The 27,810-nt window shown below is 24.0% G+C and overlaps 1 protein-coding gene and 9 non-coding genes across 10 annotated transcripts; all 10 read left to right on the forward strand. All coding sequences in view use genetic code 4, as the record gives it.

Moving 5' to 3' along the window:
- The first annotated feature begins 1,083 nt into the window (after positions 1-1,083).
- On the forward strand, positions 1,084-1,156 carry E1B28_013815. The gene has a single exon. It is a non-coding gene; the product is annotated as a tRNA-Arg (tRNA).
- Positions 1,157-2,974: 1,818 nt separating this feature from the next.
- Positions 2,975-3,047, forward strand: E1B28_013816. Its single transcript has one exon. It is a non-coding gene; the product is annotated as a tRNA-Asp (tRNA).
- Positions 3,048-5,324: 2,277 nt separating this feature from the next.
- Positions 5,325-6,281, forward strand: E1B28_013817 (uncharacterized protein; the record flags this gene model as incomplete). The annotated part of the gene is made up of 1 exon: positions 5,325-6,281. The coding sequence occupies one exon, from the start codon at positions 5,325-5,327 to the stop codon at positions 6,279-6,281; it is 957 nt and encodes a 318-aa protein (XP_043001794.1).
- A 16,721-nt stretch (positions 6,282-23,002) lies between these two features.
- Positions 23,003-23,075, forward strand: E1B28_013818. The gene has a single exon. It is a non-coding gene; the product is annotated as a tRNA-Arg (tRNA).
- Positions 23,076-23,957: 882 nt separating this feature from the next.
- Positions 23,958-24,029, forward strand: E1B28_013819. The gene has a single exon. It is a non-coding gene; the product is annotated as a tRNA-Phe (tRNA).
- A 301-nt stretch (positions 24,030-24,330) lies between these two features.
- On the forward strand, positions 24,331-24,402 carry E1B28_013820. The gene has a single exon. It is a non-coding gene; the product is annotated as a tRNA-Thr (tRNA).
- Positions 24,403-25,139: 737 nt separating this feature from the next.
- On the forward strand, positions 25,140-25,212 carry E1B28_013821. Its single transcript has one exon. It is a non-coding gene; the product is annotated as a tRNA-Lys (tRNA).
- Positions 25,213-25,517: 305 nt separating this feature from the next.
- On the forward strand, positions 25,518-25,590 carry E1B28_013822. The gene has a single exon. It is a non-coding gene; the product is annotated as a tRNA-Asn (tRNA).
- Positions 25,591-26,502: 912 nt separating this feature from the next.
- E1B28_013823 lies at positions 26,503-26,574 on the forward strand. The gene has a single exon. It is a non-coding gene; the product is annotated as a tRNA-Met (tRNA).
- Positions 26,575-26,873: 299 nt separating this feature from the next.
- E1B28_013824 lies at positions 26,874-26,944 on the forward strand. The gene has a single exon. It is a non-coding gene; the product is annotated as a tRNA-Glu (tRNA).
- Positions 26,945-27,810: the final 866 nt, after the last annotated feature.

The raw sequence follows: 27,810 nt of genomic DNA on the forward strand, positions 1-27,810 counted from the left end.
ACTAATATTTGTAAAAAGATAATGTTTATATTTTTAAGATATAAAATTTATTATTAATTTTATACTAGCTCAATAGTTAATTTTTTTATTTTTACCCCTTTTTTTATAAATAGAAAAGAAGAAAAAAAATAAAAAGGGTTACTTATTTTAATAAGAACTAATCCTTTTTTTAAACCGGAGTGTAGCTATACTTGCTAAACAATATTGCTTAATCTTACAGCAGTCATTTACGCTTTAATAATAATGAATTAGTCAAACTTTTATAATTTAAAAGAATTTAACCTTTTATAACTTTAAAGAATTTAACCTTCTATCTTTTAGAATAAAAATATTAAAAAATAATAATTATTAAAAGTAGAATAATATTTTAAAAATAGATATAATTTTATTAATTAACTCTGTTTGCTGCTCCGCACTGCGCTAATTTTATTAATAAATTTTAAGAGTTAAGTTTACAGATGGTTTCTGTAGTAGACCTGCAAAGTCTAACTTTTAGGGTTCAATTCCTTCTTAACTCTATAATTCTTTATTTTTAATTAAAATATAATAATCATGGGACTATGTCAGATTTATTTAGTGTAGTAGTAGTATTCTACTACTGCGAAGCTGCATCCTTTAATCAGCAATAATATTATTAAAGTGTTGCGCTAGCCACCTGTTTTTATTAAATAATTCTTTTTTCAGGTGCAGTTTTTAGGTTAGTTAAAAAAAAAAGCAAATTAAAGTAATATAATTAGTGTGCTCACGCTTTCTTTTTCTTGCTTCGCCTTCGCAGGATAAGAGCTTTCACGTTTCGCTTAGCATTAAAAAAGCGGTATCTATGTGCCGTAAGCAGTAAGCGCGATAAATAGTAAGTAATCTATGTAATTAATGTTTATAATAAACACTGTTGTTAATAACTAAAAGAGAATACTATTAATGTATTACTATCACTATCTTCATATCAAAAATGTTCCGCTTCTACGAAGCNGGGGCTTTATGCTAAGTGCTGCACAACTGTTTCCATCTTTGGCTTCGCTGATAAGCAAGAGGCTGCTGTAACTGCATAAAAAGAAAATTAATATTTTTAATTTAAATAATAAAATTTTCTTAGTTTAATAGGTTAGAACTGCATTCTTCTAAAATGCTAATTTTGGTTCGAATCCAAAAGAAAATAAGATTAATAAATATTAACATCATTTTTGTTAAAGGCTCTTCGCTTTTTAACCTACGGCTTTTCACGATCCACAGAGGAAAGCTTTTTATTTTTTTATCTTACAAGGAAAGCGCAGCACATGATCCTTCTTGCAGCTTCGCTGCTAATCAAGATACAACTATCACTAGTGTGTATAAGTTTTATAGCAGCAATATCTAAAGTATGTTCCTTTTTTTAATTTAAAATAGTTAAAAAAATTATACGAAAAATTATTATTTTTAATTTGTGATTACTTTAATATATTCAAGTAAGACTGAAATATATATTTAATAATTGATTTATAATTATTACCATTTTAATTACAAGGTGATGCTTGCTACGTAGCATTTGCTACTTAAAAGAAGCTGCGTTTACATGCTATATATAACATATGCTTCGCTTGTTTAAAAAAATAAATTTTTGTAATTATTATTAAAAGAGTGAATTATTGCTAAACAGAAAGCAAAATAAAAATTATTACGATAATGTTTTATTAATTAATAAAAATTAATAAAAATAATAACTTGTTCGCAACAAGTAGCTTTTGTAACAGTATTTAGTAGTCGTAGTAAATAAAAAAATAGCATCTGCTTACTACGATATTTTTAATAGCAGTTGTAACACTTGTTTTATAAACACTGAAGCTATACCTTACTAAATAATAGATTAAACTGATGCAAGTTCTTTATGCAAACAATTGCCGCAGCAATCATAATATAAAAGGTTTAGCCGTGCTTTGCTTTCCTTAACTAGTGTAGGGCTAGGTCTGCATTAATAAAGAGGGTAGCTACTAACATAAAAAAATTAAAATTAAAACAGTAAAGTAATTAAACGAGTATAGTTAAGTGGCTATAACCTCTACCTTCCAAGTAGATATCATCAGTTCGAATCTGATTATTCGTAATATTTTTAAATAAAAATATATACTACTTAAAAATAATATTATTTAAAATTTGCTGCTTTTTTGTCTTACAAGGCTGCGCATAAGAATGGTTAGGCTGTTTCGGCTGCTACGCTTCATATTTTTTTAAGTATTTAGTATCAAGACCTTATTTTTATGTTTTTTATTATTATTTTTAATCTTAAGAGTGTAATATAATTGGCTAGTATGTTGATCTCCAAAATCAATCGTAGGTGTTCGAGTCACCTCATTCTTGTTACTTAATAAAATTAATTATAATTTAATAGTTTATCATTCGTTTATTAATAACAATAAAAAGTAAATTACGATAATTAAATATTTTTTAATTATAGATAATTAAAAAAAAGGAGCTAGTAAAATGCTGTTTCTTCTTATGCCTAGCTTTATCCTACTACTTTTAATGGGAAACTTACTTTAGCTCTAGCTATTGCTTTAGCTCTATCTATAGCTTTATCAATAGCATGTTTCTTTATTTTAGTAAAAATAAAGTTTAAGTGGAAGTGATCATTTTTTGCTGCAAAGCTAGTGTTTTATCTTTGGGTACCTTACTTTGGAAATAAGGAAGCGGTTCATACTTTATCTTTAATGTGGTAGTGTTATGTATAGTTCTTATTTGTTATTTAGTAGAAGTTAACTTGGAAAATGTAGTAGGCTGTGAAGCAAATGCCTTATTATTTATTTAATAAAATAACTGCTTGCTAAATTTTCAAATGGCTCGTAGCAGTAGAAGGGTTAAATTACTAGATTATAAACTATAACTAAACGGTACTTAAAAAAGTACTTAGCTTAAAAAGCGCTACGATTGCTAATATAAAGGAAAAAGGAAAAAAAATTAGTTTATTAAGGTAGAAATAGAACAATAAAAATTTAAAAATTAAGGGCCCTTAGCTTAATAGGTAAAGCATCTAATTGTCAATTAGGATTATCCCAGTTCGAATCTGGAAGGGCTCGTAAAAATAATTTAGTGTAGTACCAAAGCCTATAATTTAATGGTAGAATAATTTCTTGATGAGGAATCTGTAAAAGTTCAAATCTTTTTAGGCTTAATTAAAAAACTTTAATATTAAAATAAGTTTAACTTTATTAAAAGAGAAGCTAAATATATGTATAATTATAATTATATTTACATATATAGTTTTTATTATTCTTTTTTTATAAATAATAAAACTTTAGCTACTTCAAATTTTATTTATATTATTTGAAGGTTAAAATCACTTAATATTTATTTATCTTAATTTTTAACACTTACTATTAAAAAAAGAACTGCTCACCTTTAGATTAGTAATCTTTTAGCAGCGGTAATTTATTTATTAAGAAATGTTTGTATAACCAATAAATATTTAGTGAAAAAAAGCAATATTTAAAATTATATTTATTATTAAATTGCTTTTTATTTATACTATTATAATTAAAAAAAAATATTAATTTGCTCCGTCTTTAAAATAATTATGATTATTTAATTTTATTATTATATAATAATTCAATTATAAAAGCGCAGTAAATATTTTATATCTTCATAAAATAACAATGATTTCTAATAACTTAAAACATAATCAAAATCTTCGACTTTTTTTAAATACTAATAAAGAAAAAGTTAAAAAAAAAAATAGATTTCTAAAACTTAAAGAAGAACAAGAAAAAATATTACAAAATAAACTAATTAATTTTTCAATACGAGCGGCTGTAAAAGGTGATGATGGACAAATTGATAAAAGAATTTTACCTTTTTTTAGTGTTCCTGTAATTTTAAAAAATATTAGTGATAAAAAAAAATATAAAAATTTAAATCTATTAAATCCTCAAAATAAATTAATATATAAAATAATTAAATTAAATAAAAAATTAGAAAAATTAGTTGAATCAATAAAAAAATATAATTTAAATTTAAATTCATTTAAAGGAAGCAAATTAGATTTTATATTATTTTTAAGAAATAATTTATATTTTAATTTAAAAATTCGTTTTTCTAATATTTTATATAAAATTGATTTAATTAAAGCAGTATATAATAGTACTATTAATAATACTAATAATATTAATAATAATTCTAATAATTCTATTAATAATGATAATTCTATAAATTCTAATAATTCTATTAATTCTAATAATTCTATTTATAATGATAATTCTATTAATAATGATAATTCTATTAAACTTTCACCTTTAGAAAGGTTAGAAAAATTAATAGCTGAATCAGAAATAAAAAAAAAACAAAAGGTTCTTATTAGAAATAAATATAGAAAAGTATATAAAAAGTATGTTAAAAAAAATAAAAATACTGATGATAAAGAGGTTGGTAAATATATTAATATGATAAGAGAAGCATTTCCTAATATTAATAAGAAACAATCGCTGCAAAACAAACAAAAATGGAATCCGATTTATCTAAAAAAAAAAAGATTCAGTGTAAAAAATTTAAAAAACAAAACATTTTTAGAAAATATAGTGACAATATTAAATAATTATTCAACATTAATGAAGTATAGAAATTTATTTCCTAGTTCTAGTGTTTATAAATCTGGAATAGGTATTAAAAATATTAATCATCTTTTTATTCATTCTAATAAACGGTTATTAAAACCTAAATCATTAAAAAATAGCGATTTATTACAAAATAAGTCAGTAGGAGAGTACTCCGCTCATGGTACAATTTTAGGTGAAGGATTAGACTTCAACAATGCTATTCAATTGCTTTGTAAATCAAAAGAAACTGAAATAAAATATTTATTATTTAAGTTAGATAATTTAATAAAAAAAATAGAATATATAATTAATATAATTAATATAAACGAAACTTTATTAAAAAAAATTGAAATAATTAATAGTTCTACTATATATACCATTAAAAATGAAATAAACAATAATATAAAAATTAGCTCTTCAATAAATAAAAATAATTCTTTTGCAAACAGTTCTTACGGAGAAAGCTTATTATTACCTAATAATTCTAATAAAACAGATTTATATCTTCAAATAAGTAATGGCTCAGCACTTGTATCAAATGATTCTATTATTAAGGCTGTACCAGAAAACTTAATAAAAATAGAAAAAACAATTAAAACAATTACTAATAATGATAATAACTATTATAATGACTACAACATTACTAATAATAATTCTAATACTTCTCTTAAAGATAAGGGTATTTTAACTAAAAACTTTAATTGAAAAATTGATCCTATATCTGTAAATTCTAATCCTGTAAATGTCTTATATTTTAATAATAATATGAATAGACCAATTATTAATCAATATTTAAAATCAATGAGTATATATAATATGATAAGTAATGGTACAATTATGTATTTTTCTAATATAATTGGATATAATTTTTATAATAAAAATTTAAGACCAGAAACACAAAATATTTATAAATTGTTATATTCTTCATTTAGATCCATGTATTGTTTAATTAGTAAACCTGTATTTATTATTAAATCAAATAAAATTATTATACAATTGTTTTATTTTTTATTAGTCCCTAGAATTTTTAAATATAAAAAAAAAAAAAAATATAGTTATATTAAAAAAAGAAAAGGATATGTATTCTTTAATAATAAATTTAATGTTATTAAAAGAAGCAACAGATTCACAGCAAACAATAATTCAATTGTGAATACACAGAATACTAATTTTAATTTTAAAATTAAATTTAATCAAAAATTATTAAAAAAATTTATTAAAAAAAAAAGTATTTCAAAAAGAAAACAATTAGTTAAATTAGATAAAATTAATTTAATTAATTTATATCCTTTAAAATTTAAAAAATTATGTGAGGTTTTAAATAATTTCTTTAAAAAACCAGTTGAATTAGATTTAATCAGATTGCATTATCCTTATAATGATAGTAATATACTGGTAAGACTACTAGCTTTTATGATTAATAAAATAAAAATTAGAAGAATTACTAGAAAATTATTTAAAAATGCTGTAATTAAAAGTATTAAAAAAAATAATAATAAAGATAAGACAAATATAATACCTGCATTTTTATCTGGTTTGACAATTAAAGTAGCGGGAAGATTAATGAAATATAAAGTTATACCTCGTAAAACAGTAAAAATTGTTAAAAGAGGTTCTTCTTCAATAGGAAAAATTAATTATACTGATTTTTCTAGATATACTAATAAAAATAGAAGAGGTGCATTTACTATCTTTATTAAATCTGGACAAAATTTCTTTTAAACTATATTACAGATTTTAGTTTTTACAATAAATTACAATAAATTACAATAGATTTTAATCTATAACAAAAGAAAAGAAAATAATTATTATTAACCCTAAATTAAATAACAATATTTAATTAAAAAATATTTAGTTGCAGCAGTAACCACCAAAGATAAAATTAGCTTAGTGCGGAGCCGGAGCCAGTTCTAAAATAAGATTTTATAATTCTATTGCTTTTGTAGCACTCCTACTAAAATTGTTTACTAAAAATAGAGTAATTAAGTAGTAATATTGTCAGCCTAACTTATTATATTAAATAAGTTATGTAATAGTAAGTAGGGCTGAGGCTAGTTATTTAATAAGATTAATTTCATATAAAATTATTATTTAAATATAAATTTAAAATTTTTATATTAAATGGCCTTCGAACTTAAATTTTTATGTTATATGGATTTAATAGAAACTATACCTTTTTTTATCAGCGATAAATATTATGATATTCAGTATAATTTACAAAAAATAAAATTTTAAATAATAATCAGTAATATTAATGAGTTTAATATATAATATAAAAATATATAGCTCCTAGTTCATATTTAATAGAGGTATGGTAGCTTATTTAAGAGATAAGTTTTAGGAAAATATTTTATTTCTATAAAAAAAAAATATAGTTATATTAAAAATTACAGTCACTATTTACTGTTAAAAATATATTCATTTCTTATTAATGGTTATAGTTCTAATATTTCTTTATTAAAAAAAAAAGGATATTAAATATTAAAAGAAATATAGTTTAATATAAGTAGATAAGCTTTTTAGAATTAATTATCAATAGTGGTGTAAGCTCTGCGATCCGCTTATAAAATTACTGCACGGTTCACTTTGTAAGTGTTACAAANGAAGGAAGGCCCTGTAATTTTTTTAAGTTGCAGAATAAATCCTTCTGTAAAAAAAAAAACGTTGCTATACATTATTAGTATCCTTGTGTAGACAATGAAGCAACCTCGCTGCGTACTTAGGCTAAGTATCCTTAGCAAATGTTAAGAATAAGAATGTAAAGATGAAGCGCTCCTTACTTTGAAAAGTCCGTAGGCTCCGTAAAAAGAAGCAGCACTTTTTATACCAAAAATCTATAGAATAAATTAAATATAGTTGGTTTTATAATTATTCAGTCTGTAACTGCTGCAAAAAATACTTGTTTTTAATTGTTATAGTGTTTATACTTATAATTGATTTTTAAGTAATTATTCCATTTTAATCGCTAGCGTAAATAAGTGTAATTAAAAATTGAAGCATTAATTTAAAGTACACTTTACTTAAACAAAATAGTGCTATGGATTACTTGGAACAGGTATGCTTTGCAGCGTAAATATCTAATTTTCATAAAANTTTTAAAACTTTACTTAATTTATTTTATAAATAGTTTTTTTTAAATAATTTTATATTATTTTAAAATACATTTTTTTGCTACGTGCTCAATATAATTATATTTTTTATTTATATAATAATACTATTATTCAATTAGGCTGCCGTAGTAAGTATAAATATATAAATATTGAATATTTTAATTTATTAATGATTTCAATTAAATATCTTTCTTTATTTGGCTTTATCTTTTTTCTTGCTTTAGATTGTATTATTAAAAATAATTATTTAGGTAATACAATTAAAATTTATTATTATAAATTAATAGGTTTAAATTATTTTAATATAGTTTTTATATTAACTTGTATAATTTTTAATATATTAATCTTATTTAGTTATTTTGGTTTATCTTTAATTTCTTTTGATTATTCTTTAATTGATTTGGATTTATTAAAAAACATGTCAGATACAGCTGATACAGGTGTAAATAATAATACTGTAAATGCTGATGGTACTGTAAATATAAATCATCCTAGATTACATGTAAGTATTCCTGCTTCCTCTATAAATAATATGGTAGCTGCTGCTAGTGTAGCAGGTGGAGGAACTATAGCTTTAAAAGTAGCGCAACAAATACCAGGTGGACCAGGCCCTAAGCTTGCAGCCGGTACTGCTACTTGATTAGCTAGTCAAGCTCTAACTGTTGGTATGAGTAAAATATTAAATTCTAAAGATACAAGTAATGATAATACAAACAAATTATGTAACTGATTTGACGGTTTAAGTAATAATAATAATTTAAATATTATAAATAATTTAAATTTAAATGATAGATTTAATGATTTTCCATTAAATCTTTTACCTGAAATTAATCAATTAGCTACTGCCGAATTAATATTTTTATTAATTATATTAAATGTATTTATTGTAAAATACATTACTTCACTAGATTATAATAAATATCTTCCTAATAATAAATTAGGTAATATTTTAAAAATATTTATTGATCGTTATATTAAACTTTGAAGTAAATCTGTTAACTTGTTATTAATAGTAAGTTGATCTGGTTTATTTATTTGTGTGATAGGTTCAAAAATATTTTTGTATTATGTCTTAAATAATTAATTTATTAAATAAAATTTTAAAAGGGAAAAAAAAAACTATTATTAACCCCTATTTATTAATGTTTCTTGTAATTAGTATAATTTAATATTAAAAATATTTATTATTTAAAAAGTGAGGTTCTTTTTCATACTTAGAAACAGTAATCAATTTTAATCAGCACTAGATAAATCTATAATAAATTAAAAAAATGATAATATTAAATATTAAAAGAAATATAGTTTAATATAAGTAGATAAGCTTTTTAGAATTAATTAAAACCCTTTTGCTAGCCATGCTTTGGACAAAAGCGTCATTTTCTTTACAATTATTTATCAATAGTGGTGTAAGCTCTGCCTTTTTTAAAGTCAGCTGCGCATTAAGCATAGCAAATGTTAAAAATAAGAATGTAAGGATGAAGCGCTCCGCTTATTAAAAAAATTACCGCGCTCCGTAGCTCTTTTATACCAAAAATTTATAGAATAAATTAAATATAGTTGGTTTTATAATTATTCAGTCGCTACGTTGCAAATAGTTTTTTTTTTAATTGTTATAGTGTTTATACTTATAATTGATTTTTAAGTAATTATTCCATTCTAATTGCTAGCGTAAATAAGGTGTTTGCTTCGTAAGCGTTTTTTAAATGCTTTTTAATAAAAGATTACAGCTATTTAAAATTAAAAAAAGAAGCATTAATTTAAAGTACGCTTTTTTTACACTTAGCACTAAGTTGAGACAGGAATGCTTAGCGACAGGCTTAAATATCTAATTTTCATAAAAATTTTAAAAAACTTTACTTAATTTATTATCTAAAATAGTTTTTTTTAAATAATTATATATTATTTTAAAATACATTTTTTTTTATTTATATAATAATATTAAAATTATTTATTTATATAAATATAAAATATTAAAAAAATTTTTTTTTTTCTCCGCACAATGTTTAATTTTTCAATTTCTAGTTTAATTTTTAATTTAATTGATGTCTTATGTGTAATTTTACCTATATTATTAGCAGTAGCTTTTATGACTATAATAGAAAGAAAACAATTAGCTGCTCACCAAAGACGAGTAGGTCCTAATATTGTAGGTTATTACGGATTATTACAACCATTCTCTGATGCTCTAAAATTAATTCTTAAGGAAACTATTATTCCTTCTCATTCTAATAAAGTGTTATTTTTTTTAGCTCCAATTTCTACATTAGTATTTAGCTTATTAGGATGAGCAGTAATCCCTTTTGGTAAAGGTTTAGCTATAAGCGATTTATCTTTAGGTATCTTATATTCTTTAGCCTTATCATCGTTAGGAGTTTATGGTATTTTATTTGCAGGGTGAAGTGCTAACTCTAAATATGCTTTTTTAGGTTCCTTAAGAAGTACTGCAGCTATGATTTCCTATGAATTAATATTAAGTTCAGCTATACTTATTATTATATTTTTAACAGGTTCATTTAATATTACAACTATAATTGAATTTCAACAAGCTATTTGATTTATAATTCCATTATTTCCTATTTATATTTTTTATTTTATATCTATACTTGCTGAAACAAGTAGAACTCCTTTTGATCTACAAGAGGCTGAATCGGAATTAGTATCAGGATTTATGACTGAACACAGTTCAGTTCCTTTTGTATTTTTTTTCCTAGGTGAATATTCTTCAATAGTTTTATTCAGTTGTATAACTTCGATATTATTTTTTGGAGGTTACAATATGCCTGAAATTTTTGTAAACGATTCTGTTTTTAATTTACAATCAATTATTTTAGGTTTAAAAACTTGTTTACATTGTTTCTTATTTGTTCTAGTAAGAGCCACTTTACCACGATTAAGATATGATCAATTAATAGATTTATGTTGATTAAATCTATTACCAATAGCAGTGGCATTAATAATATTAGTACCTAGTTTGTTGGTAGCTTTTGATATAGTACCTTATTAAGTTAAAAAAATATAAAAATATTTACCCTTTATATGCTGTAGCTGCTGTAACAGATGCTGCGTAGCCTTTTTATTGCAAAAACTAAGCGCTAACCGCTTCGCAGTAGTAAGCATTGTTCCATTTTTTTAATTAAAAAAAAAAAGATATGCACATGATTGCTATACAAGGCACTGGCTTAAATGCGGTTCGGGAGCTAAGCTGCAGAAGCACAATTATTTTTTAAGCGATTATTTATAAGCATTTATTTTATTAGCGTAACAAATTAATAATATTTATTATTAATTTTACTTTTTTTTTGTTTTTTTCCTAAGGAAATCCTAAATCTAAAAGAATCGTAATAAAATATTATATAGTAATGTAGAAAGTAAAAAAATATTTTTTTTTTGTAATATTAATTATTGTTATGTTATAGTGTATCTTTTTATAATAATTAATAATAAATTATTCTGCTCCTTCCTACGGAGCTTTGCTAATAACTTACGCTCTTTAGCAAACTCTTTTTAGCTACGCTCTTTAGCTTTAGGCAACGCAGAAGTAGTAAGAGTTATTTACGTATTTAAGTGTAAGTAAAGGCTGCTACAGGTTTAGCTTATACTACTTCTTAGCATAATAAAAATAATTAATAATTGAATATAATCATATAAATATTTAAAGCTATTTTTTATTAAATTTTGATTTTATATCAAGAATTTTATTATAATGTTAACACTATCGCTTTTTGAAACTAACCTTTATTTTTTATTTAAAATTTTATTCTATAAAAATGAATGGAAATAAATTAAATGAAAATGAAATAAAGTAATTTATTATTTAGGTTTAGTTGATTATGTGAAAGGTTTAATTATAATATTATCATTTTAACTTTATAAAAAAATAATTTTAGATAATTTGCTGCTATGCTTCGCAAGAAACAAACGCTCATTTATACATTATTATTTAACTAACAAAGGTTTTTATTCCAAAGAAATAAACATATAAAAATGCTTTTTTTTAAGTAGGGAAAAAACTTTGAAGTTAGTACTAGTAAAAATAAAATTATAAAAGAAGTTAAATTAAAAAAACAAGAATAATATTTTTTTCTCTTTGTTCATAATCCTTATCAAGTAAATGAGAATATTAAAGAATAATGTTTTACTTAGAATAGTAAATTCTTATATAGTAGATTCACCTGAACCTGCTAATATTTCATATTTATGGAATTTTGGTTCATTATTAGGAATATGTTTAGTTATACAAATCTTAACTGGATGTTTTTTAGCTATGCATTATACTCCACACGTAGACTTTGCTTTTAATTCAGTGGAACATATTATGAGAGATGTAAATAATGGATGAATCATAAGATATCTTCATGCTAATGTAGCCTCATTCTTTTTCATTTTTGTTTATTCTCATGTAGGAAGAGGACTTTATTATAGTTCATATAAACATCCTAGAGTATTATTATGGTCTATAGGAGTAATTATATTAATATTAATGATGGCTATAGCATTCCTGGGTTTGTCACATAGCCCAAAATGATTTAAATTCAATAACAATAATAAATTTAGTGGTATAAATATCAGCAGCAATAATACCAAAAAATTCAATTCTTATTCTACTATACCTCGTCTTTTAACAGGTTTAAAACAATCAAATACAATAGGTATAAGATATTTTTCTGATACATCAGCTCGTATACAAATTGGTGAAGAAGTAAGTAAATTTATAACCGAAAAGAACCTTAATCCTATTTTTATTTATGAAAATCTGTTAGATAATACTGTTAAATCTAGAGTTTTAAATGAAACTCGGGGTCTTAGTGGTATTTATTTAATCTTAAATAAAGTTACTTTGGATTATTATATAGGATCAGCTTCTACTGGTAGATTTCATGCTAGATTTTCTAATCACTTATATAACTTTCATGGTAGTAAAGTAGTTAAAAATGCAGTAAAAAAATATGGTTTATCTTCCTTTTCATTTATGGTTTTAGAGTTATTTCCTGAAATAGTGAACAAAGAAAATAATAAAAAATTATTAGATTTGGAAGATTTTTACTTAAAATCGTTATTACCAAACTATAATATTTTAACGGAAGCGGGTTCAAGTTTTGGTTATAAACATACTGAAATTACTAGATTAAATATGAAAGCTAATTATAGTGAAGAGCGTAGATTAGCTATTGCTAGTTTAAATAAAGATAGAACCCTTTCTCCTAATACTATTGAATTGATTAAACAATCTGCTTTAAATAGAATCAAACCTATTTATTCTAAAGAGGGTATTCAAAATATGAAAAAGAATTCTAAACCTATATTACTTTATAATATGGATTACACAGTATATGGTGAATTTACTAGTATAACAGAGGCATCTAAATCTTTAGGTTGTTCTCAAAAAACCATATATCGTGCTTTAAAAAGCCCAAAAAAGATATTGAAAAGACGTTGAATTGTTAAATATGTTTAATATGTTTAAATATGTTTAAATATGTTTAAATATTGTTGCTACGCTATTTGAATTTAAATTATAGTCCCACAAGTAAAATTTTTTATGCAATCTATAGAGAGAAATAAAAAGTAAAGTGGAATAACCCGACAGGGATATTGAAGAAATATTAATATTTCTTTGGCAATGTTAGTGAATACGATCAAAGAATTTTTAATTCTACTTTATTTAGATTAAGGTAAGCTAAATAAAATAAATATAGAATTACAAGTTAGAGATCGTCGGTTATCTATATAATCGCGACAGACTGGGTCACTAATGGGTGTCTGAAATGATGCTTAATGCACAGTCGAAAATATTTAGTTATATTTTTTAAGTAATAGAATACACGAATTCAAAGTTATTCTAGCTTCTTATAGATGCCTTTTCATTTATATTAAGTATATTTGTACGTGTTGCCATATGGACAAATGAGTCTATGGGGTGCTACTGTAATTACTAATTTACTATCTGCTATTCCAATATTTGGACAAGATATTGTTGAGTTAAAAATTTTCACCGAAAACTATACTATAATAAGTAATATTTTATTGCCTACTATAGGTATAGTTAGTCCAAATGCATTAAAAAAAGGAAAAAAAGAAATAAGATTAGACAAAAAAGAATACCTTTCTATTCCATCATCTTTCCTAGCTTTTCTAGCTGGGATTATTGATGGAGATGGTTATATTCAAATAACTAAAACAACAAAAGGCTTTATAGCTATTAAACTTACAATTCAAATACATTTAGAAGATATTTCAACATTAGAATATATTAAATCTGTATTAAAATTAGGAAAATTAACTATAAACAGAGATCATAAAAGTCCAAATTGTAAATTAATTATTAATAGAACTGATTTACAAGAAGTTATTTTTCCATTATTCTTACATCATGGAATTTCATTCTTAACATTAGCTAGAAGTAATCAATTTAATCTTGCTATTTTTATATTTAAAGAAAATATAAAATTTTATGATGTTATAGTTCCTTACTTTAGTAAGGAAGATAAAGAGAATAGAATAGAAAAAATTCCATCAATATTTAATTTACCTATTACACCTTTAGATTATACTAAATTACCTTTTTTTAAAAACTGAATAGTAGGATTTACGATGGCCGATGGTTCATTTTTAATGAAAGAAAATAATGATGGATGTTTTCAATTAAAACAAAGAATACACACTGAATTATTTGAAGCTTTCAAATTAATATTTAATACGAATAGAAAAATATATATTGAAAAAGGCTTATATAATCAATTTTCTGTAAGTTCTAAAGCTGATATACAAGAAGTTATTAATTTTTTTTCATTTTCAGGGCTACATCCTTTAATTGGTTTAAAAGGTATTCAATACTTAAAATGATTAGATTGTCTATGTAATAGCTCACGTTACAAAAATCTTAATTTTCCTAAATAAAATTTTTATTATAATTAAAATAATAGTTTTTTATAATAAATTAAATAAATTCGGTGATAGATTGGCTCCTTAAAACAGTAATGTTTTATAGGCAAATGGGGAGAATTGCAAGAACGTCTTATTTAATTACCACCATAATTAAGATAACTTGCAGCGGAGCTTGACTCGGTGTTTTTTTAGATAATATTTATTTAAATTAAAGTGTCAAGAACGTTCAACGACTAACGAGTGAGTCATACTAACAATAAGCTCGACACGAGAACCCCACAACCAATACTATTTATTATTATTTGGTTGAAGACATAGTCTAAACATCGTCAAAATCGATGAGGATGGAGATTAAATGCTCTATCAATAAAAAAATTGTAATCTGAGGTGGTTTAAGAACTTATGAACCACATTACGGTGACGTAATGTTAAAAATTCTGCTTAATGCTGGAACATCTTCCAATTTAGAATTTGCATACGATTTATTTTTGATTTTAATATTAATTATTTACGTAAAAATTGCAATTATTCCTTATTTCCGAAAGTACGGAAGACAATCAGCCGGGGTTATATTTAGAAGTTTACATACTTCAATAGCCTCTCAGAGACTTAATGCAGGAGATCTCACCTATGCTTATTTAGTAGGTTTGTTTGAAGGTGACGGATTTTTTACAATCACAAAAAAAGGAAAATATTTAACATACGAACTAGGAATTGAATTGTCCATTAGAGACGTACAATTAATTTATAAAATTAAAAATTTATTAGGTGTAGGAATTGTAAGTTTTAGAAAAAGAAATGAAGTAGAAATGGTAGCTTTAAGAATTAGAAATAAAGACCATTTGAAAAATTTTATTATACCTATTTTTGATAAATATCCTATGTTTTCTAATAAACAATATGATTACTTAAGATTTAAAGATGCTTTGCTTTCTGGTATTATTTATTCAGAGGATTTACCTTTATATACAAAATCTAAATATTATAAAAATTCTATAGAATCTATACTTAGTGCTTCTTATTTTTCTCCTTGATTAGTAGGATTTATAGAAGCTGAAGGTTGTTTCAGTATATATAAATTAAATAAAGAAAATGATTATTTAGTAGCTAGTTTCGATCTATCTCAAAAAGATGGAGAAATTTTATTATCTGCTATTCATAAATATTTATCTTTTTCTACATCTATTCATATAGATAAAACAAATTGTTTTAAATTAAAAGTAACGGGAATAAGATCTATAGAAAATATTATTAAATTTTTACAAAATGCTCCTGTAAAATTATTAGGACATAAGAAATTACAATATTTATTATGAATTAAACAATTACGCACAATATCTAGATATTCAGAAAAAATAAAAATACCTTCAAATTATTAAATAAACAAGAGATCATGATATAGTCCGATCAATAAAGAAATTTATTGAGTGTAGTAAGAGTATTTAATAATTATTAAATATGGTAACTACCAACACAAATGCTCAGTTAATAATGCCACATTAAATAGATTCTTCTCATTACACTATATTTTACCATTTGTATTAGCAGCTTTAGTAGTTGCTCATTTAATTGCTCTTCATATACATGGTTCAAATAATCCTAATGGAGTAAATTCAAATAATGATAGATACGCATTTCATCCTTACTTTATTTTTAAAGATTTAGTAACTATATTTGCATTCTTTTTATTATTATCTATAGTTGTATTTTACTATCCAAATTCAATGGGTCATAGCGATAACTACATTCCAGCTAACCCGATGGTTACTCCTGCTTCAATTGTACCCGAATGATATTTATTACCATTTTATGCAATACTTAGAAGTATCCCAAATAAACTGTTAGGAGTAGTAGCTATGTTTGGATCATTATTAATATTATTAATATTACCTTTTGCAGATTTATCTAGAACAAGAAGTAATCAATTTAGACCAGCTATGAAATTAGCATTTTGATTCTTTGTAGTTGATTTTATGATTTTATTTTGGATTGGATCTCAACATCCAGATTCACCATTCTTAGAAATAGGTCAATTTGCAACAGCATTCTATTTTATATGATTTTTAATCATCGTACCAAGTATAGGTCTATTAGAAAATACAGCTTTTGATATTGCTATTAAAAAAAAATCTAATTAAATAAATCAAATTAAAATATAATATAAAAAATATTTTTAATCATTAAAAAAAAAAATAAATAATATTAACCCTAGTTTACTCTATAAAAATAATTAAATTTTAAATCTTAAAATTTTTATAATAATAGATGAACATAATATAAGTAAAATCTTAAAAATAAAACTAGGTTTTTATAAATAATTAAAAAAAAATTAAAGAAGTTATTTTGCTCTTGAATAAGATCTAGATCTGCTGAAGAGTAACGCTATTCTGCACCTCACTGGTTATTCATGTGGCTTTATTATTTTATTCTTACTCCACTAATTGCTTATTCTTTATTGCTGCTCTTCTAGCTACGCTTGGAATGGATAGAAGAAAGACTGTGCTTGAAAAAAAAATATCCTTACTTAGCATAGATAGGAGCGCTCCCTTCGGCGGCTGCGCAGAGAAATAGAAACTTTAAAAAAAGGCGTAATTAGTGATAGGTTCCGACCATACTTAAAAAAAACCGAAGAAAGCAAGAATACTACACTGCAGATTAAGATTATTTTTTTATCTTAATTGCGTCTACAATAGACAAAAGCATAAAAGTAGGAATTTTTTAGTACTGCTACGCAGAGAGTAAATTATAAATTTTATTAATTAATAAAATTTTAAAGGTTCAAATCCTTTACTTCTTAGATTATATTGCTTATTAAATAATAATTAAGTTATTCTTTTTTAAGTAATATAAGAATTATAAGACAAAGATTAATCTTAAGATACCATTTTTAATTGTAAGTACTATTCATCTAGCTAACTAGCATTTGTAATACAAAAATATTAGTTCAGTCTTAACTAGTGAGCCCACTTTTTTTAAACGCATAGTAATAAGAAAGTATCTAATTTATAAGTGTTTTGTTAAGATAAGGAATTTGTTTTTTAATTAAATAAAATATTTTTTTAATTAATAGCATTTTGAACTTAATTTATGCTATAAGATATAGGACTTAATAAACAAAAAAATCTTTATATAAAGATAGATAGAAATGGTGTTTAAATTCTAATTTTTTAAGATAAGGTAAAAAATGGGGTATAATAACTGCTTTTTTTTTTTCTTTCTTTTCTTTTGTAGTGCTTCTACGGAGGTGGAGCCGCTGCTACTTTTTAACTTTGCTGCTTTTTAGTTCTTAGAAAGAGATTTTCTTCGGCATCGTAACAAGAGAATGGGTGGGGACTCTCTTTCAGCAGTATAAACATATTAACATAAGGATTAGAAGAATTAGAAGTAGTTTGCTTTTTAGAAAGCAAGCCTTTACTATTTATTATTAATTTTACTTATGCTAGCTAAGGACAATCATTACAATATTTTTTGTAATAGTTATTGCTTATCTGAAAAATAACCTACTCTTTTTTTAATAACAAAATATCTCTAGCTACGGACAAGAAATAGTGTATAATAAAAGTGTATAATAATAGTAGTTTTTTTTATGATTTATTAAAAAAGGATGAATCAGTAAATTAAGACTGACAATTATTTTTAAATCAAAAATGACAAAATTTTTATCAAATTTTAATTCTATATTTAACGACGCTGCTCAACCATGGCAATTAGGTTTTCAAGATAGTGCTGCTCCTGGATTTACAGGAATTGTTACATTACACAATACTGTAGCATTTTATTTAGTTTTAATTACTTTCGCAGTATTTTGAACTCTTTTTTCAATTATTTATTATTATAATGATAAAAAAAATCCAATAGCACATAAATACTTATCACATGGTTCTACTCTAGAATTAGTATGAACAATTACTCCTGCATTTATATTAATCGCGATTGCTTTCCCTTCATTTAAATTATTATACTTAATGGATGAAGTATTATCACCTACATTAACTGTTAAAGTACTAGGTCACCAATGGTATTGGTCATATGAGTATAGTGACTTCATTACTGAAAATGGAGATTCTATAGATTTTGATTCTTACATGATTCCTGAATCAGATTTAGAATTAGGACAATTTAGATTATTAGATGTTGATAACAGATTAGTAGTACCTGTTGATTGCCACATTAGATTTATTGTAAGTGCTACTGATGTAATTCATTCTTTTTCCGTACCTTCATTAGGTATTAAATTAGATTGTGTACCAGGAAGATTAAATCAAGTATCTTTCCTTACTGAGAGAACAGGTACTTTCTATGGTCAATGTTCAGAAATATGTGGAGTATGGCATGGATTCATGCCAATAGTAGTGGAATCAGTATCAAGTAATGATTTCCTTATCTGGTTGGACTCTCAGTCATAAAATTGGTTTAAAAATAAATGCAATAATAAAAAAAATAAGAATATATTTTAATATAATTTCTTATTAACTCTTAAAAAATAATAAAGAATTACCTATTGTAGTAGAAGATAATAATTAATATTATTCTTACTTTCTACAACTCTTAAAAAATTATAAAGAATTACCAATAGCAAAAATAGCTATATAATTAATTAATAAAATTTAGTATAAACCCTAATAATAATATAAATATTTATTTAATTAGATTTCTACGTAGAATCTATTAATTTATCTGCAGCTGCACAGCCTTTTTGTTTAATGGAATCGCGGGCTTATTTTATAAGAGGAGCGCTCCCTTCGGCTGCTTCGTAAAAAAAATAATAATTATTTAATTTTTGCGTACTATGCTTATATACTCTTCTTTGCTATGCCTTTACTATTTATTAAACAAAAAAGCAGCTCTTACTTGTTTCACATAAGAAAGGCTAAGTCTAATTATAAACCTTAGCCTAAGCATAGCAAGAGCTTTTTAAATACGCTTGCAAAATATGTTATAGCTGCTTCGCCTTCTTTTTATCGTAAAAACTAAGCGCTAACCGCTTCGCAGAAGGATGCAGCGTAAGAATATTATTAATATTACTAATATTTAAATTTACTAATAGTGCTTCAGTATTTGGTTTATATAATGTTTTAAATGTATTAAAAATACTTATCTAAAAAAATTTACCTATTATAATTTTAGAGTGCATAATAATAAACTTATAATTATAAGATGTTATAGATTTACATTAATTAACAAAAATACCCTAATTTTTAAATTATACTAAAATTTTTAATTAAAAAAGTATATGATTCTATTTATTGGTTTTAGTTAAAATTGGTATAACATCTTCTTAAATAAGTAGAAATAATCAGTTCAAATCTGAAAAATCAATTAATTTTCTTTTTATAATTTTTTTTTTACTATTTTAATCCTTGTCACAAGTGACAGAATAGAAAAAAGAAAAAATTAATTTAATTAAAGGTTTATATTGTTAATTCAAAATATAATTAACGCATTCTTTCTCTATACTTAAAAGAGAACCTTGCCTAAATATAGGAGGCGGAATAAAAAATAAATAATTATAGTTTCTTTTTATTATTAAAAAAACGCAGTTCTCCTTCCTTTTGTTTTACTGCACTTGCTTATGTTTTTCGTATGAAGTAACTAAAAAAAATATCAATAGCAAAGAGTTCTACGCTTGCTAATCAGTAATATAAAGAGCTATATTTTTCTTAAATTAAAAAAATGATTTCATTACTTTTGCTAATACCAATTATAGGTTCAATTTTATTATTACCTATTAAAGAAAATTCTAATCAATTAAAAATGAAACAAATAGCATTAACAACTTCTTTAATTAATTTTTTTATTTCTTTATTTATGTGATATCAATTTGATTCTAATATTACTCAATATCAATTTGTTACCGAATTTAACCATTTAAATTTATATCATTTAAATTTTGGTGTAGATAGTATATCTTTATATTTTGTTTTATTAACAACTTTTGTTACACCAGTTGCATTATTGTCTAATTATACAAATATAAGTAATAATTTAAAAACTTTTTTAATTTCATTCTTAATTTTAGAAAGTTTACAAATATGTGCTTTTGTTTCTTTAGATTTATTACTTTTTTATATTTTTTTTGAAAGTGTTTTACCTGTATTATTTATTGTAATAGTAATATTCGGACATGGACCAGATAAATATAGATCGGCTTTACTATTCTTTTTATATACTTTAGCTGGAAGTTTACCTATGCTACTAAGTATATTAACAATATATAGTTATATAGGATCAACAGATTTTCAATTATTATCTCTATATGAAATAAATATTGATTATCAAAAAGTTTTATGGTTAGGATTTTTTTTAGGTTTTGCCGTAAAAACACCACTTTATCCATTTATAATTTGGTTACCTAAAGCTCATGCTGATTCAGTATTGGCAGGATCTATATTACTAGCTGCTACTATACTAAAATTAGCCACTTATGGTTATCTAAGAGTGTTAATAAACTTTTTACCTGATGCTACTCATTACTTTTCACCTTTAGTTCAAACTATTTGTATAATAACTATAATTTATTCATCGTTTTCAACTATAGTACAACAAGATACTAAACGATTAATTGCTTACTCAAGTATTGCACATATGGGAGTAGTAGTTTTAGGACTATTTTCAAATACTATCCAAGGAATAGAAGGAGCTATTTTATTATCAATAGCACATGGTTTTGTATCTCCTGCATTATTTATTTGTGTAGGTGGAATAATATATGATAGAACTCATACTAGAGTAATTCACTATATAAGAGGTTTAGTGACTTACATGCCTGTATTCACAATATTATTTTTTGTATTTACTTTAGCTAATACTGGAATTCCTTTAACTCTTAATTTTTTAGGAGAACAAATGTCCTTATTAGGAATATTTGAAAGAAATCCTATAACTGCTATATTAGGTGCAACAAGTATTGTAACTTCAGCTTGTTATTCTTTATTCCTATATAACAGAATATCTTATGGAAGTTATTCTACTTATTTAGAAGTTTTGAAAGATATTAATAGAAGAGAATTCTTTTTATTACTTTCTTTATTAATCCCTACAATAATTTTAGGTATTTTCCCTAATGTTATTTTAGATACTTTACATATGTCTGTAACTTCTTTATTATATGAAGTTGGAACTTCTACATAATTATTAATTACTAATAGTTGTCTAATCTTGCTTACAAATTCTAATTTACTAAATACTAAAAAAAAATATTTTTACCCTATTTTTATTATATTAAAAAGTATGATGAATTTCAAAATTATTCATAATAGTAGTGTTCACTTATCCAATGTTTATGAAGTTACAATAATTTTGTATTTATCTATTGAAAATCAAAGTTTATCTAATTTACAATTAGTTAAATATAAGAGTGAACCTGATAAATTACAAATAGAATTAAATTAATAAGGTATTTTTTCTATAAGTTAATGTTTTTCTTGGTTAATAGATGAAAATGGCTCTATGGTAGATTTAAATAAAAAATAAATTTATTTGATAGGGTTAAATTAGTTTCTAATTATTTGGAAAAAATATATGAAATTAATCCTAATCTAGTATCTGAAAAAAAAAAGTGAATTAATTTAACTTTTTGAAAAAGATTAGTTAAATGAATAATATTTACTTACTTATTAAGTAATAGTTAATTGTGTAAATCTCTTCAATATTTTTATTAATATATTATTTATAGATAATTTTACTTTCTTGATGAACTTTTATTTAGCATAAAGGGAAGCAGTAAATAGTGTAACCAAGAACAAAAAGTAATAGTTAATTATATATTCAACTTTCTAAGAAAAAAGGGCTTAATAATTCCCAAAGGTTAAAAGCAAACGAAGGAAGATGATATTAAAAGGTTAATTAATCTAATATCTCTAAAGCTTGATCACATATAGTATAACGCTAATTGATTATTCATAATAAATATAAATAATGAAAAGAATACTTTATGCTATAAAAAACTTTTTTAAATTTTTTCACAAATACTTTATAATATTTTTTTTTGACAATATCTATTTGTTGCTACATATAAATATGTATTAAGTAGATTATTTAATTTATTAAAAAATATTAATTTTAAGAATATATTCTTTCATTTGCAGAAAGTGAGTATTTTCATTTAAATATCTAATTTTTATTTACAAAAATATTTTATTTTTAAATGCTTTATTTGGTGCTGTATAATTGTATTAGTGTACGGCCCAGCAGCGGAAGATGTTAGATTCTTATTTTATTATTTATGGCTCTCCACTAATATTTCTTAAAAGAGATTATAAAAAATAAAAGTTTAAAATTAAGAATAATATTATTTAATGTTTTTAATTTATAAAATTAATAATTTTTGCTGCGGAGCTAGTGCTACGCTTTTTTTAAAGTACTATGTAGAATTAAAAATTTTAATTAAGTGTAATAGTTTATTTTTATTAACTAATTACTTAATAAAAATAGATATTATGAAAATTAACATCTTTAGCTAAATGGATATAGCAGTTGCCTTCGAAGCAAAAGAATATAGGTTCGAGTCCTATAAGATGTTAAAAATTTATTTTTTATATTAATGACCTTTTTAAGTTATATACTCTCACCTGCTGTAAAATAGGAGTAATTTTACCCTTACCTAATTTTTGCTAGCATTTTTGCAAAACGCTTATTTTTTTAAATAAGCTGTTTAAAAACAAAAAATGAACAATCAAAGCAGTAATATATAGTAGTAACTATCCTAAGAACTTAAGAAAGTGCTGCGCTTACCTTTTTAAAAAAGAAGAAAGCGATATTTTACTTTTGTCCTTAGCTTAATAAGCTATAATTAGAAAACAATAGCTAAAAAAACGAAGAATGCTATGCTTTGCATATTTAAAACCAAAATTAAACAAGCTATAAATATACTCTAGCGGTTTTTTTTTTCAAAAAGGTTGTATTGTATTTAAATTAATGTATAATAATTTAATTAATCTTCTTTTTTAAATTAATTAAGAAATTAAAGAAACATATAATTAAATTAAAAAAAAAATTTATATATAAAAGAGTACTAACTATACTTGCTCCTTTTTTGTTTTTAAAAAAAAATTCAGTTCTAGTGAAAGGAAATTTACAAATAAGCATTATGCTTACTAAAAACAATTAAACAATTAGCAAAAAATATTTTTTTTTTATTTAGGTTTATTAAAAATATTATAAATAGGGGAAATACGATAATTGGTAATCTGTTATATTTGCAATATAAAAATTGATAGTTCGAATCTATCTTTCTCCACTTAAAATAAATTAAATTATTATATTAATATTTTTAGGCTCCGGAGGAAGGAGCGCTTTTTAGTTTAAGAAATTGCTACAGCTTTTTTGTTTTAACAAAATTGAGTTAAAAAGAGCTAGTAACTTTTTAAGTTTATAAAACAATAAAATAAAAAAATATTAATAAGCCTCGGTTGCTTAGTGGTCAAAGCGTTATACTGAAGCTATAAATATGGGAGTTCAATTCTCTCCCGGGGCAATAATATTCTTGTTTTAGCAAAGCAAGTATTACAAAATAAAAGTGTTACGATATTTTAATATACGTGCTACTGTGTAAAAAGCGATTTATTCACCTTATTACGGAGCATGCTTTTTTTATTTTGTAGGGAAAGCATAGCACTTAAAAAAATTTTACATTAACTAGACTATAATTTTTAAGTAATAACTTAATTACAAAAAAGGTTATATTTTTTTCTAGCTCCGTATATATATGAAAATATTAAAGTATGGAAGTTAAGTTAAATTAATAATATATTAATTTTATAGAAAAAGTCGAAAAAGTCGAAATAGTTTAAATGGTAAAACGAATTCCTTGTAAGATTTAAATATTGGTTCAATTCCATTTTTCGGCTTAATAATTAATTTTTTAATTATATTTTTAAAATATATTGTTTTAATTGTTTATTATTTTTATACTTTATACTGCTGCTAATTTAACAAATAGTTTTATTTTAAGCAAGAGTGCTTTAAGGAAGTAGCATTATTATTTGGCTTCGCTGCATCGTTGCTAATTAAGATTAAGCTAGTGTGTGTAAGTGTTACAGCAGCATTTTCTGATAAGCAAAAGTGAAGATTACGTAATTGCACCATATAATTAAAGTGTGGAATATAAATTTATTCTTATATTTAGTAAAGGTTTAATTGTATATATAAGAATATGAGTTGTAGTTTAATTTGGAAAAACACCATTTTTTGGTAATGGATTATATCAGTTCAAATCTGGTCAACTCAGTTTACTATAAATAAATAAAAATATTAAGTAATTAACTTTTTATATTATATTAAAAATTAAACAATAAAAATTGTACTTTACTGCTTTTTTAAGTATCGTAGCAAAGGCTTTCTTCTTCAATAGTGCTTTATTGTTTTTCTGCGAAGCCGAACCGCTTCCTTTGTATTACGCCTACGGAGCCTACGGACTTTTCAAAGGGCTGTTTTTTTTGTAAGAAAAGGCGCATTTTTTTTCAAGTAAGAAATAGCTAGCGCTTAACAAGAAGCAGATAAAATAACACAATTTGTTTATTCTTAGTCTTATAATTGGAAAACATTTTAAATAAAAATAAGCAAAAGCATTCCAAGTTAAAAATAAGAAGACAGAACTCGAGTGGTTTGAGTGTCCCACTTTTAATGGGAAAGTCTTGGTTCAAGTCCATGTGTTTTCAAAAAATAAAAAAAATAAAAATAAATTTTAATCTTTCCTTGGTTCTTCTTTTCTTTGATTGTAGTAATCTATATTTAGCAATGCTAAAGAAAGGTATGCATTATGCTTTTATACTAACTCTTTCTTTCATTTTCTTAGGTTAATAACTTAAAATAAAAAATAAAGTATGAGGGCATTCTAGCTACGCATGATCAACATTACAGAAAAAAAAGCAAGAGGAAGGATTAGTAGCTAGTAATTATTAAAAAACTATTTCCTAGTTATGTTGGGAAAAAAGATGCAAGTCATACAAAAGGAAATTTTTAAGGTCTTATGGCTGAGTGGTTTAAGCGGAGTACTGTTAATACTTTTTACAGAGGTTCAAGTCCTCTTAAGGCCTTACATTATATAATTATATAAAATATATAAAAAATATAATAAAAATAAAAATTTTAATTAAAAGAAGTAATTTTTTTAATAAGGGTTATTTATCCTTGCTGTTAAATTTATCTTTTATTTTAAGTAAAGTAAGTATCAGGCTGCTTTATATTTTTGTTTTCTTTAGCTTTAACTAAAACATGATCTTAGCATTTTTTAGTTTCAATTATATACTGCGATAAGCGTAGACTTGCACCCTTATTTTGCAGCTTTTTCCTACGGAGCCTACGGACTTTTCAAAGGGCTGCTTTTTTTGTAAGAAAAAAAGGATGCGTTCATTTTTTAATGCGCAGCAGAGGATAAAATTCAATAAAAAAATTAACTATATTTATATTATAACACAGCGAACATGTTGAAATTGGTAAACAATCTCCTCTTAAGCAGGAGTGGAAGTGATTCCTTAAGAGTTCAAGTCTCTTTGTTCGTATTATTAAAAAAAAAGTGCTTGCACTGTCTTACTCTAGCTTTGCATTAATTCTCTGCTTGCTGCTTTCTGCTAGTATCTTGTAGGCCCTAAAGAGCCATTGTAACACAAAAAAGAATTTTTACTTTTTGCTTCGCTTTTTTTAAACTAGGTTTGAAGCTTCGAAGTTTCGCATTTAAGCAGCTAAGCAGAAGAGAGGACGTTATTATTACGCCTTTTTTAGTGTGTGTGTAATAATTAAATTTACAAAGGCTATGCTTTCTTTTTTCTTTAATTTTATAAGCCACCGTTTTACAGCTTTTTATTCTTAAAAAAAAGAAATTATTTACTGCTTTAATTCTAAAGATAAAAAGAAACACTTTCTTTTTATATAGAACTAGATAAAAGGAAAGCATATAATTAAAAAAAATAATATATAAAAATAAATAAATAAAATTAAAAGAGATTATATACGAGATATTGTAATGGTTAGCATAAAAGCCTCATTAGCTTATGGTTTAGGTTCAAATCCTAATCTCGTAATAAAATTTAAATAAGGGAGTAAGTACTACGTAGTAGGCTTAGCTTTTTAAAAAAAGGAGGTGAGGCTTCGCAATCCAAAGGAAGCGGTTCGGTAGCTACGCAGGATGAGCGGAGCAAAACAATGGTTATTTTAATTATACTTTGAAAGGATACATTATTCTTTTTTTATTAGCCAATTTATTTTTTTATATTAATATTATTTTTTTAATCTAACCATTATAGTAAAGTATAATGATTATAATTAATCACTGTTTTTTAAATAAAAAGAAGCTGCTTCGTAAGAAAAATAAAATGATAATGATCCTTTGGTATAGTGGTAGCACAGCTTTCTTTCGAAAAGCTAGCATCAGTTCAATTCTGATAAGGATCAATTCTTAAATTTATAAAAAAAATAAAAATACAGAGTCTATATTATGTATTTGAGAAAGAATAAAATTCCCATTAGCACCTATAAATATTTTACAACTCTTTGCTGAGCGTAGAAAAAAAAAATTCTGCTTCCTTGCTTTATTATATGAAGAAGCAGGCAACGCTTGATATTATTAAACGCTTTTGTTACATTTAGAAGAATTTGCTTCTTGCGTATATAACAACAAGAAATATTATTATTGCAACCGCGCTGCAATTGTAATACAATTATTTATTCATTACTTACGGTTTCTAAGATTACTACGGATTAAAAATAAGTGCAGCTGCTGCTTAAAAAAAAAAGGGGTGCTGTGCAGCTTTCCTTAAATTTTAAAGTAAAATTATGTTCGCTCTCTTTGCTAGCACTATACTATGATTCTTTTTGTGTTCAGTGATCTTCTCTACACCTGCTACGGAGCTTGTAGTATTCTTTTTTGGGTAGCTTTTTGTTTAATTAAATTATAAAAATAATTGCATAGGGCTGCTCAAAGGAAGCGCTCTCTTCGGCGGCTTCGCAAGGAATGGTTTTCACTGGTAAGTTAAGACAATTGCTAATTGTTCGGGGATAAGCCCCTTAGGTGTTCGATTCACCTCTATTCCGTTACAAAAAAGAAAATAAATCTTTTTAATTTTTTTAACACTTTTTTTAATATAACAAAAATACAAAAAAAAGTGGAGTAGTTGCTGGGTAAATAATCATTTGTAGCCTTAATTTTGTAAAATAAATATATTTATGGTCTTACCCTTATAAATAAGATGGTAAGCTTCTACTTTAGTAATTAGGTGTTGTAATTATTATTATTTTTTTCATTATTTTATTATTTTTTT

This window comes from Marasmius oreades, mitochondrion (genome assembly GCF_018924745.1).
Source record: "Marasmius oreades isolate 03SP1 mitochondrion, complete sequence, whole genome shotgun sequence".
Classification (NCBI taxonomy): Eukaryota; Fungi; Basidiomycota; class Agaricomycetes; order Agaricales; family Marasmiaceae; genus Marasmius; species Marasmius oreades.